Source organism: Nyctereutes procyonoides, unplaced genomic scaffold, assembly GCF_905146905.1.
Source record: "Nyctereutes procyonoides isolate TBG_1078 unplaced genomic scaffold, NYPRO_anot_genome, whole genome shotgun sequence".
In the NCBI taxonomy this organism is placed as follows: domain Eukaryota; kingdom Metazoa; phylum Chordata; class Mammalia; order Carnivora; family Canidae; genus Nyctereutes; species Nyctereutes procyonoides.
This window is the reverse complement of record NW_026575051.1, coordinates 43,526,048-43,538,654: the sequence shown is the minus strand read 5'-3', so window position 1 is coordinate 43,538,654 and position 12,607 is coordinate 43,526,048. Positions and strand designations below refer to the sequence as shown.

At 35.4% G+C, this 12,607-nt stretch overlaps 1 protein-coding gene across 2 annotated transcripts in view; it reads left to right on the top strand.

Moving 5' to 3' along the window:
* The window catches only part of UBE3D (ubiquitin protein ligase E3D), a 149,440-nt gene that overhangs the window by 32,168 nt on the left and 104,665 nt on the right, over positions 1-12,607 (top strand). For both annotated transcript variants that reach the window (XM_055329541.1, XM_055329542.1), the window contains exons 6-8: positions 7,673-7,742; positions 8,742-8,850; positions 11,643-11,806. In XM_055329541.1, coding sequence (XP_055185516.1) covers positions 7,673-7,742; positions 8,742-8,850; positions 11,643-11,806 — 343 coding nt within the window. The remainder of the gene's footprint in view (positions 1-7,672; positions 7,743-8,741; positions 8,851-11,642; positions 11,807-12,607) is intronic.

Genomic DNA, 12,607 nt, shown 5'->3' with positions numbered 1-12,607 from the left:
TCACACAGAGAGAGAGAGAGAGGCAGAGACATAGGCAGAGGGAGAAGCAGGCTCCATGCACCGGGAGCCCGATGTGGGATTCGATCCCGGGTCTCCAGGATCGCGCCCTGGGCCAAAGGCAGGCGCTAAACTGCTGTGCCACCCAGGGATCCCTTTTCTGAGTTTTATACTCTGTTCCTTGTTCTTTTCCCAGTAGTGTTCATTATATTTAGGTAAAGTCTGTGTTATACCACTGTCAAATATAATAAAATCCTAATAATTGCATCATTATTTAAAGATGTGTTTTTAGAATGTTTAGAGAGCTACAACACGCTGCATTAGCTTTGTGGGTGATGAATAATTGTTTTTAATACAATTAATTAGAAGATGTGATTTAAGTGAAGCTACTGTACCTAAGAGAAGGCAGATGGTGGTCTTTTTTTTTGTTTGTATTTTAACATTTTCAAAATCTTGTAAGTAGTTACTTGCTCAGAGTGAACAGAAAAGGAAGAAGGAATAGTGGTAAAGGATGCCACCCTCAACGTCATTTTGGAGAATGAAAGCAAGCCCTTTAAGCAACATCCTAGAAAATTTTAAGGCTTCTAGTCAAATTAGGTGAATTGACTTTTTTTTTTATTCTTTTCTCTTCTCTCTGAAGCCCAGTTAAAATGTCAGTTAGGGAATACAAAAGATGTACATCCACAGAGACAAAGGACAATGGAGACAAAGCAACAGTGATGTAAACAAGAGGTATAAGCAGACCATTTTTTGGAAACTATAAAGCTGAGAGGTATGAGAGCACACTTGGCAGTATGGAGGGCATTGCAACGTCAGTGTCTGCAGATCATCTGAGTGAGGAGTGAGCCAGTACTCACTCTAGAGCCCCAGAGCTGGTCTGCTCAGAATCTGGAGGCAGGAGATTAACAGGGAAAGCAGTCTGAGACAAAGGGCTGAAGGAAGGGTGATGAATTCAAAATTGTTATATGGAACTGTAAGACTCCTAAGAGTCCTCCCCTATTTACAACTTGCTTATACTCTCAAGGCAGGAGATTAGATGACTCTTTCTTGGGAAATGGAAGAATACCAACCAGAGAAGAGATTTGCAGACACTGATTCATATGGCCCCTAACAGTAAAATGAGCTTAGATTCAGCCATCCTACAGTCAACAAGACTTGTACCCACACCTGAGAGTTTCCTGTCAGCATTTTATTACCTTATGCTTAAACATGAATGGATTGATGAGAATCAACAAATTTTTGAGCAAACCTCCATAAAAGAGACTGAATAATGAAGTAAAGAGAATAAAGGCATAGAGAAGAAATAAAGTATGTATAAAACAGAAGAATATCTTTAACAAAAATAATGTTCTTAGAGAAATGAAATAATAGTGCCTCCATAATTCAGAGAATATAGAATTAAAGCTGTGATTGCTTTAAAAACTAATCAAAGCACTAGAAGATAAAATTAAGGTGCTGTCTTATCTCATAAATCAGAACCAAAATTCAGATTGAAAATTAGAAAGGAATTATAGAAAAAAAAATCATCATGTAAGTTTCTTGAGGATAGAGATCTTGTCTATCTCATTTATCACTGTAAACTCAGCACCAAATATCTGGCACATAATGGGTACCCAGTAAATTTTTGTTGAATGAATGAATGGAGACTTTTAGGATATTCAACATCTAGCTAATAGAAAGCTAGAAAGAAAGAATGGAGATAACAGAGTTTAGGAAATTATCAAGGAACAAAATTTCTAAAAAAAACATTACAAGGCTGTTTTCTAGAGCTAGGCCTACTACATGTCCATTATGACTAATGAGATGGCAGGGAAGCTATTCAAAGCTGTATCATTGAGCAGTTTCTGAACATCCAGGAAGAGGATTCTGGAGAAAGAAAAGCAAGTGGTGTCCAAAAGTTTAGAAATTAGAATGGCATTGAACTCTTAACAGCATTGCTGAAATCTAGAAGATAATGAAGCAATGCCTTCATAATTTAGAAGAAAAAAGATTTTTAACATAATCCTATCAGAGTCAGACTATCAAGTATGAAGATAACACAGTTTTAGAAATGCAGTGTCTCAAAATATGGACTTCAAATGCATATTTTCTTAGGAATGTACCATAGGATATACCTCCCCAAACCTAAGGATTTGACCTCCAGAAAGAAGACATGGAGTTTGGGAAACAGATTATCTAACACAGATAAGGGAGTCCCAGGCAGGCCTAGGGAATAACACCCTAGATTGAAGCAAAGGAGAGAAGATTGCGATAAACACTTTTTCAATTACAAAATGAAAGTGATGCATTCTTTGGTTTCTTTGACCACATGTAGCAATCTTGAGATAAGCCATTTTGTCATATTGGAAGAATTAGCTAAAGGTGCTTGGAAAACTAAATGTGGAAAAGAAAGCAGTTATGCACTGCAGGGAAACAGAAGGCTGAACAAGAAAGGAAATATTTCCATGGTATCATTACAGTCATAATAATATAAGGTTCAAGGTAGGCAAAGGAGAAACTAGAAATGTAAGATGGAGATTTTGGAAGTAAGAGGCTGGGGATGGGCTGAGATAACCTCTTCACATAGCTCTGGTTGACTATTAAATGCATACAATAGGTGCCAGAGAGTTCAGTAAGAATTGAAAGCTTGGGGAGACTTGCACATTTCCCATGCCTTTGATTTCATTTCTCAATCCACACACAATTGGGGAGCAGAGGTGGGAGCCTTAATGACTTGAGGTATTTGAGCAAAACCTGCTGAGAGCTAAACTATGCAGGTATAGTGAATACTCTCTAGGGAGCCAGGCTAAGAAAAATAAAACTGAGCAGAAACATTAGCAGCTACATGCTGTGGGAAGACATTTCATAGTTTGAGTCCAAGCTAGTCAGTTGACTACAACCCTTGAAAGAACAAAACAAAATCCAGAATAGCAACATTATATTACATACAATGTCCTACTTCCATTTAGAAATTAAGAAACATGCAAAGAAACAGAAAAGAGTGATTGATACTCAGAGGAAAAAAAGGGGATTCAACAAACAGGTGCTGAGTAAGTGCAAATATTAGATTTAGTAGAGATGTTAAAGTGGCTATTATAAATATGGCTAAGAATTAAAAGGGAAAAAAACCATTGAGTGAACTAATAGCAAATCTCAACAGATTGGAAACTTCAGAACTATTAGTAATTATAGAGCTGAAAATTACCATAACTGGAGAATTCACTGGTCAGCTAAACTACATATTTGAGATGACAGAAGAAAAAGTAGCCATTGAATTTGAAGGTATGTTAATAGAAATTAACCAATGCAAAGAACAGAGAGAAAAAAATCTGAATCAAAATGGACAGGACTTCAGAGATCTGTGGGACAATATCACATGTTTCAGTTAATGTGTAAGTGGAATCTCAGAGGTAAAAAGAAAAAGAATCAGCAAAAAATATTTGTAGAAAACTGTGGCTGAAATCTTGGCAAATTTGGTGAAAAATACTAACTTTTAGATCTAATAATTGCAGTGAAAAGTAGGATAAACACGCAGCACTTTACCCAGGTACCTTGTAGTCAAATTGATAAAAGCCAAAGATGAAGGGAGAGTCTTGAAAATATAAGAGAAAAATGAAGCATCACATGCAGGGACTTCATGATACAATAAAAGGTGACTTTTTACAGAAACAGTGACAACCGGAAGACACTAAAATGAGATATTTAAAATGCTGGGGTTGGGAACGAAGTCAACTAACAATTCTATATCCAGCAAAACTGTCCTTCAGAAATGAAGGCAAAAAATGAGCATTTTCATGTAAATAGGTGGAAGTGATGCGTTACTAGCAGAGCTTCTCTTCAAAAAAAAAAAAAAAAAGCTAAAGAAAGTTCTTTAGGCTGGAGTGAAAGATACCAAATGGTAACTGGAATCCATAGGAAGGAACAAAGGTCAAGATAAATAGAAAATATGTTATAAAAGCCAAAAAAAAATATGTGGGTAAATTATCACAAAAGCAAACTCAGAAGTTAGCACAAAATTGAAGTCACCTTTTCCCTGCAATATGCCAATTCTCTAAAATTAGAACTTTTATTTTGATTGCTTTGAGAAGTAAGGACATGAATTAGACTACACCAAAAGGGTAGTAATTTTCTGCACAAAAATGTGAGAACCTAAAGAGCCATACCTTTGGTGTGAAGGTGAATCAGATGGAACAGCCCTGTGTAATTACAGACAGGTGTCAATCCTTTGGTACTTTAGTGAATTTCAAGTCTTGAACTTGGTTAATCTGCCTTGGACTAGCTATAACACCTGTGTGCCTGGCAAAGTCAAATGCAAATCACCTTTGGAGAAAAGTACCATCATTGTGAAACATATTATTACCACAAATAACTTACCAAGCACAGTGTTCCCCATACAACTAAAGATAAACTAGACTTCTATCAATAAGAACTAAGAAAAACAGCAAACAATAGAGATTTCTGTTATTGGAGTTATCATATGTAAACTGCAACAACCATGCTTTACTACATTGAACCATGTAAGAGACAGGATTGAAGATATCAAAAGGCAAAGGAAACAACAGGAAGCATATTTGGGAAAGATCTACATAAAACATACACCAAGAAGATCTAACATATGTTTTTTTTTTGAGGTTTTTTGTTTTTATTTCAATTCCAGTTAACATACACTAATATTAGTGTAATATTAGTTTCAGGTATATAGTTTAGTGATTCAGCACTTATATACAACACCTGGTGCTCATTATAACAGCTGCACTCCTTAATCTCCATCACCTATTTAACCCATCCCCTCACCTCACCTCCCCATCAGTTTGTTCTCTGTAGTTAAGAGTGTTTCTTAGTTTTCCTTTCTTTTTTCCCTTATGATATTTTTCTTTTCTTTTTTCTTTTTTCTCTCTTTCCTGTGAGAGAGTGGTAGAGAGAGGAAGAGGGAGAGAGAGAATCTTACCCCAGCCCCGAACCAGATTCAGAGCTTGATCTCACACCCTGAGATTATGATCTGAGCCAAAATCGAGAGTCTGATGCTTAACTGACTAGGCACCCAGGCGACCCCATTTGTTTTGTTTCTTAAATTCGCATATGAGTGATATCCTATGGTATTTGTCTTTGACATACTTCACTTAGCATAATACTCTCTAGCTCTATCCATGTTGTTGCAAATGGCAAGATTTCCTTTTCTATAGTTGAGTAATATTCCTTTGTGTGTGTGTGTGTGTGTGTGTGTGTGTGTGTGTACCATCATTCATCAGTCAATGGACATTTGGGCCCTTTTCATAACTTGGGTCTTGTTGTTAATACTGCTATAAACATCAGAGAGCATGTATCCATTGGAATTAGTATTTTTGTATTTTGGGGGTAAATACCTAGTAGTGCAATTGCTGAATCATAAAGTAGTTCTATTTTTAACTTTTTGAGGAACCTCCATACTCTAACATATTTTTAGTCACACTTCTAGAAGGAAAAGAAATATAAGGGAGCGTGGGCAATATTTGAAGAGATAATTGCTAAGAATTTTACAAAAGGGATAGAAAACAATAAGCTATGGATTGACTTCTCATTAAATGAGACCCAGGTAAGATAAATAAAAAAAAAAAAGTCTATAACTAGACAAACCAGAGTGATACTGCAAACAAACAAAAACCAGAAAATCTTAAAAGCAACTGAAGAAAAATGACAGATCACTTTCAAATGAGCAGAAATGATGGAAGTTTGAAGACAATGGAATGGTAGTGTCAATGTGCATAAAGGTTAAAAACTGTTAACCTAGGATTTATATGATATGAAAGAACCAACATATAGGTAAATATATTTTCTGATGAACAAAAATGAGAATTATTCATTTCTAGTGGTTTCATTTTTTAATTATAAGAAATTATACTTTGTAGAATAATAGAATTCTACCTGAAGAAGGTAGAAGAAAGTGATCTCAGATAGGAGGTCTAAGTTCAAGGATTGGTGAAGACAGTGGTAAGTAAGTGGGAGACATTAAGTGGATGCTAACTACATAAAGCAGTAATACCTTGTAGGATTGAAATTGTAGAATTAAATTATAGTGTAACAGCAGTGGGATAAAAGGGATCACTTCATGATGTTAAAAGGTTTAATTCTGTATCTAATCATGACTTCAAAATAGTAAAATGAAAATTGAATTTGAAGGATAGATAAATTCATCTTCATGGCTCAATTATGTAATACTCTGTTAAACTCATCAAATTTTTTTTTTTGCCTTTTTGTGTGTGTTATATTGAGCAATTGAAAACAGTTTCAGAAAATGTACTGAGAATAACTTTCCATCTTAAAACAACGAAAAATTGTTTGGCACACCACTTTTCATGACTGCATAGAATTCTCTTGCCTAAATGTATAATTGTTTAGGCCAACCATTCTCAATTGTTAGTTTGTTTTTAGTTAATATAAGCATCTTTATAGATAAATTTTTATGAATATTTCTTTTAGATAAATTCTTAAGTGTTTAATTATGGCATCAAATTTTATTTATTTATTTATTTTTAAAGATTTTATATATTTATTCATGAGAGGCACACAGAGAGAGAGGCAGAGACATAGGCAGAGAGAGAAGCAGGCTCTATGCAGAGAGCCCGATGTGGGACTCGGTCCTGAGAACCCAGGATCACGCCCTGGGCTGAAGGCAGACACTTAACCACTGAGCCACCCAGGCGTCCCTCAAAATATATTTAAGGTCTCCTTCAAGTGGCTTTCCAGAAATCTATTATTTGCACCTCTGACTGCAATATGTGAATAAGTGTACCCATTTCTCTATATCTTCATCATTGCTGTAGTTTGTCATTCAAATATATGTATTTGATGCCAATTACTAGTGAAAAGAAACATTTTCCATTGATTTTTTTAAAAATTCAGAATGGTTATGTTTATATTCATTTCTGTAAGATACTTAGTTTACTGTTTAATTTTTTCTGTAAACTAAGTAATCACATAACCAGATTCATTGGGAATTGTATATTCATAAACTCAGTGATTAATAAACTAATATTAATAAACTAGTATTCTGGGAAAGACTAATGTGGGGTTTATAGCATCTTTGCATGGGCTTTGGGACACTATGATTAAAAAGCCTTTTTTGAGGCACCTGGGTGGCTCAGTCAGTTAAGTGTCTGCCTTTGACTCAGGTCATGATCTCAGGGTCCTCGGATTGGAGTCTCATGTCAGGCTCCCCGCTCAGCAGGGTATCTACTTCTCCCTCTTCCTCTATCCCTCCCCTCAGCTTGTGCTTGCTTTCTCTCAAATAACTAAATAAATAATCTTTAAATAAAAATCCCTTTTCATTGACTCTTATGTTTGTGACTATGGAAATTGGGAAGTCAAATGAGTAGTTTCTATTCTATATAAGTGAGCTATGGCTGTGATGCAGCTGATTTTTCTAACCTTCCATATGTGTGAACAGAGTGTCATTGTACCAGATTCACTTGGGGCATGTCCAGATTCACTTGGGGCATGTCTTCTGAAAGAACATCAGGCCCTCTACAGTCTCCTGGTAGTCATCAGTGCTTTGTTGTCTTAAACTAAGTCATTTTGGAAAAATTTTTACTGAATGTGAATTTTACTAGTATACGTTTTAAATATTTAGTTCGAGATGTTATCATTGGGACCAACATGCTCACAAGAAAAATCTTAGTGGAATGTGGAGATTTTAAATTTTCTTATTTTTTTCTTCTAGAAACCACCAAGTTTTATATGACAGAGATAATTATTCAACCGTCTGAAAGAAATTTTCCCATCATACCAAGGTACAAATGGCAAATTAATTATACTGTGATTTCAAATGTGGAAAATGATAGGTACAATTGATTATTTGGGAATTCATTTTTATTCTTACCTGTCTTTATTTTAAATGGAAAAACAAAGCCCTTCAAAAAAGACTTTTAAACAATTGAACCAAACCACACATATAAAAGACTTGAGGATTCATTTATGGTTTGTTTGTTACATAGAGGTATAAACAAATGTGTTCATTATATATATCTTCTAATTGTGAAAGTTTTTTTTTTGTGTTTCTTTCTATATGCCAGGTATCCAAGGTTTTATAATTTAATCATCAGTAGGTTTTTGAATAATTATTTCTGGTTTTAATTTGACATATTTAAATTTTGAAACAGTTTTCAAATGACTCCAGTGTTTTAAAAAAATACGTATATATTACTTATCCACTAGATCCATTAACGTTTTCTTTCTCTGAATCTTTTTAGTTTGCAAACAGAAGTTAACTATAGTATGTCTTCCAGTTCATTTATGGATATCTAAAAATTATGGCAATCTGAATATAACCTTAAAATTTATCCTCCTGTAAATACTTTGATTCTGTAACTCAGCTCTGACTCTTAGAGGGGATACAAATGGAAAACATTGTATGTAATCCTGTCTAATGTTTGGTAGGAAATATCATGCCTTCCTTTTTAACTTCTTCACTGGTTAATGTGCTACAGCACAAATGGAATATTGACTTGACTAATACAGTATTTTTTATTCAGTCAAGGGGAATAGTTAGGTTGGGGTAGGAAGTGTGTTAAGGATCGGAGAATAGTTAATAAGAAGACTGGAGCAAACAAATACATTGAAATATATTAAAATCCACATTAGCACAGTCTGTGAAGGAATGAGCAGCGTACAGAAAAGTCTAGTTGCACATACCTCTACCTTTTAGGTACCCTGTGGATATTTTTGGCTCCTCTTGCCACTTAGAGTTATAATGAGAGGTACATTGTGAAAATTGATTTCTGTTCAAACAGGTCTCAGTTTGTACAGAGCATTATCGCCCAGTGTCTGGTGGAACTCTCCACTGCTAGAAGCACTTTTAGATTCACTGTTCAAGGTCATGATGGAAAAGTGTACATGTTGGTAAGAAATTATTTCAGCTTTCTGTAGCTTGGTAATCCAGGGCCTCAGAAATTTTTTAGTCTTGCCATTCTTTTTTCTTTAATTCTCAGGTCAGGAAAACAAATTAAAAATTGAATTCATAATATCAGTTTAATTCACAAATCAAATTCCCTTAATTTAATAACAAAAGATCAAGTGCCTCTATGTGGTAGGTATGAGGGATATGGAGAGAAATAAAACCTGATTCCTGCTCACACCGCAAAATAAAGTTTTTCACTCCAAGTTGTTAATGGCTTTTCTTGGTCATTATAACATAATTCGGTCTCTGTCACTTTTTTCCCCTCTATTGACTTTTCCCTGTTGATACTCTTCTGTTTAAAGAATACTCTTTAATACTCTTATGTATTCTCTTGCTCCTGTTTCTGTGTATGTGTGTATGCGGTAAGAACACTTAACATGAGATCTATCCTCTTCATCGGTTTTTAAGTACATGATAGCAGTATTGTTAATTACAGGCATGCACAGTATTATACGGGAGATCTCTAGAACTTACTCATCTTGCCTGTTTGAAACTCTATATACCTTTTAATGAGCAACTCCCCATTTCTCCCTCCTGTAGCCTCTGGCGACTACCATTCTACTCTCTGCTTCTATGAGTTGGACTGTTTTAGATTCCTTATGTAAGTGGAATCAGGAAGTACCATCCTTCTGTGTCTGGCTTATTTCACTTAGCATACTGTCCTTAAAGTTCATCTGTGTTGTTGCATATTACAAGTTTTCCTTCTTTTTTTTTTTAAGAATAATATTCCATTGTTTGGGTGCACCACATTTGTTTTATCCATTCATCTGTTGATGGGCATTTAGTTTGTTTCTGCATCTTGGCTATTATAAATAGTGTTTCAGTGAACATGGGGGTACAGATACCTCTTCGAGATCCTGATTTTAACACTTTGATGTTTGAGTAGTAAGAAGTCCTCCAGTTAGTGGAATCAACCCCTGCATGTCCCACGAGCACTGTTATTGTTTCTGTTAAAAAAAAAAAAAAAATGGTCTGCAGAAAAGAATTTGGGATGTTTACGTGAAAATCCAAGAATCAGGGCCTACATCTCTTCTTTTCCTCCATATATTGAACATATCTTATTCTATAGGTACTGTTCTTGGCTTTCAGGATAGGAAAAAAATATGCCATTAAGGAACTCACAAGCTAATAGGGAAACATGGTAGCTAGAAGGAGGGGGAGAGTTAAAAGTTGTTATTAAGTGTGGCTTTGTAGCTGGCCATCCATTATGGGGACCCCATGCTTTCTGATTCCAGATCATTTCTACCAAAGCTAACATACTTTTTGACTGAAGTGACTATGCCTCATAGTCATAATCTGAAATTAGTTTTAATTTTCTTTTACTATAAGGGTTTTCAAGTTAAACTTGGGAATAGGAAATACCTAAAAACCTAAAACCTGTCAATATATATTTAAATTCAAAAAAACTTCTTCATTATAAAACTAATACATTCTTAAAACATTCAGACAACATGAAGAATGTAAAAGAAGTGGTGGTATTCCCTCATCTTCTTTCCTTGTTTTGCTACATCATAGTATTTGAAGGTAGATGTTATTAACAATCTGGTATGTGCACTTCAACATTTTTTCCCTCCCTGTATGCAACTGTATGTTCACACACTCACGTTTGCTTCTCTGCTTGTGAAACATACCTGAATCACATGATGAGCATTTTTCTTCCTCGTGTTTACTTCACACAACTGTGTATGTCATAAAGATTGTTTCTTGTTAGTGTTAATATAAATAAGAGTCTTTAATGGCTAGAATTCCAGTGTGTGGTTGTTAAAGACAGTGCTGGGAATAAAAATAATCTTTGCATGTGTATTTTAGTACTTCTTTCTAATTTTAGACAGAATTTGTGTGTTTTAAACTGGTAATTATCACCCCCCCCCCAGAAAAGTTATACTAATTTATCCCATAGAGTGAGACATTCTTGATCTCCCACCCAGATCCTCCTTACTCAAGTTGGCACACCCGTGTCCCAGCTGTTGAGACGTGTGGGCTGCTACAGGCACACAGCTGCCTGTCTTCAGAGACATGCCCTTACATGACAGATGCCACCTTGTTCAGAAAGTTACCTCTTCCCCACTCTTGCCCTGGTCTGTCTGCTGCCTGTGATTTGACCCTGGGATAGAAAGCAGTGGCCTCCTGGCTCAAGGTGGGACAGACCTTGTAGGTGCGATTCTTGCTTCAGAGGTCCCCATGCGGTCAGGCTGAAGCCAGTCCTGCTGACCCCTCAATAAATAGTGTGCATCCAAATCTGGAAACACTCTTCCACTAGCAGTTCCAAACCCTCTACTGAACTGGATGTTACCATCTTTTTGTTATTGCTGATCTGATAAGTGAAAAAGGGTGGCATATGATTTTTACATTTTTTTATTACTAGTTATATTAACATTTTTATATGTTTATCACTTCTGTTAATTCTGTTCATATTCTTTGCCTTTATTTCTTTTGGGCTGTTTTGCCCCCGTATTGATTATTGGGAATTCTATAAATTACAGATAATAACTTTGTTATCTACATATTAAATATTTTCTCCTAGTTGTCTTTTTAACTTTATGATCTCAGCAGCTCTAGTAGATGTTACACTTTGAAAGACTTACCATACTTACAATTATATACTGGATTCTCCTATATTTTTTTCTGGTATTTTTATACTTTTGTTTGTATTTTGTTTTTTAGTGGTGGTATGAAATATGGATAGGGTGATGATAATATCCTTATGCTTGGACTTTTCTCTCCATATCTTTAGCTATGGATTTTAAACTCAGATAGTTTGGTGATTGAATCTTTGAGAAGTTCCAAAAGTATCAAAAAGTTCTCCTTATTGGAAGATATCTTGAAGGCAGATTCAGGTTCTGCCTGGAATGCTGTCAAGGTCCTCTACCAGCCATGCATCAAAAGCAGAAATGAAAAGTAAGTTGTTTTTGTTTTCTCATTCCACATTATATTTTAGTTTCTTTTGCCATTTAGTGTTGAGAAATTAATGAATTAAATGGTACCATACCACTTCCCTATTTGAAGTTTCTAGGAGTCATACTGCTAAATATTATGCTTTAAAGTAGATTGAATTATTACAGATGATTCATGATAATGTGCAGGAAGCTTCTTTTACTGAAAATAATTGGTCTTTTTCTTGTAATCTCAGCTGTCTATGCATATGGCTGCAGTACTAAATCAGGCATCAATAGCTATGAATATTTAGTGAGAAGCACTTTCCAGGCATTCAGGATGCAGTCATGAACTAAACACAGTCCTTTCTTCCTGAGCTTGTCATTGTAATAAGGGGAAGGCAGACCATCAACAAAAGAGGCATGGAGTAATGGTACTGATATGCCTCTCTTAAGAGCCAGGCACTCATCAGAGGGCTTCTGGCATATTTAAGCCTAACATCAACCTGCAGGATAGGTACTATTATCACCCCCATTTTAGAGATAGGAACACTAAGACACAGGTGTTGATTTACTCTAATGAAATATAAAGCATGGTAAAGTAGTTGGGGAGTAGTAGGATAGGTGGAGGAGGTTGTCATTTTACATTGAAAAGTCAAGGAAGTCTTACAAGATAAGATGGCATTTAAGTGGAAAACCTGAAGGAAGTCAAACAGTGACCCTTTTCTGAGAGAAAGTGTTCCTGACAGAGGGAACGGAACGGAAAGTTTATACTTGTCCTGTACTCTCCAATGACTTAGATCAAATTTGTACTAAGAACAGAAAG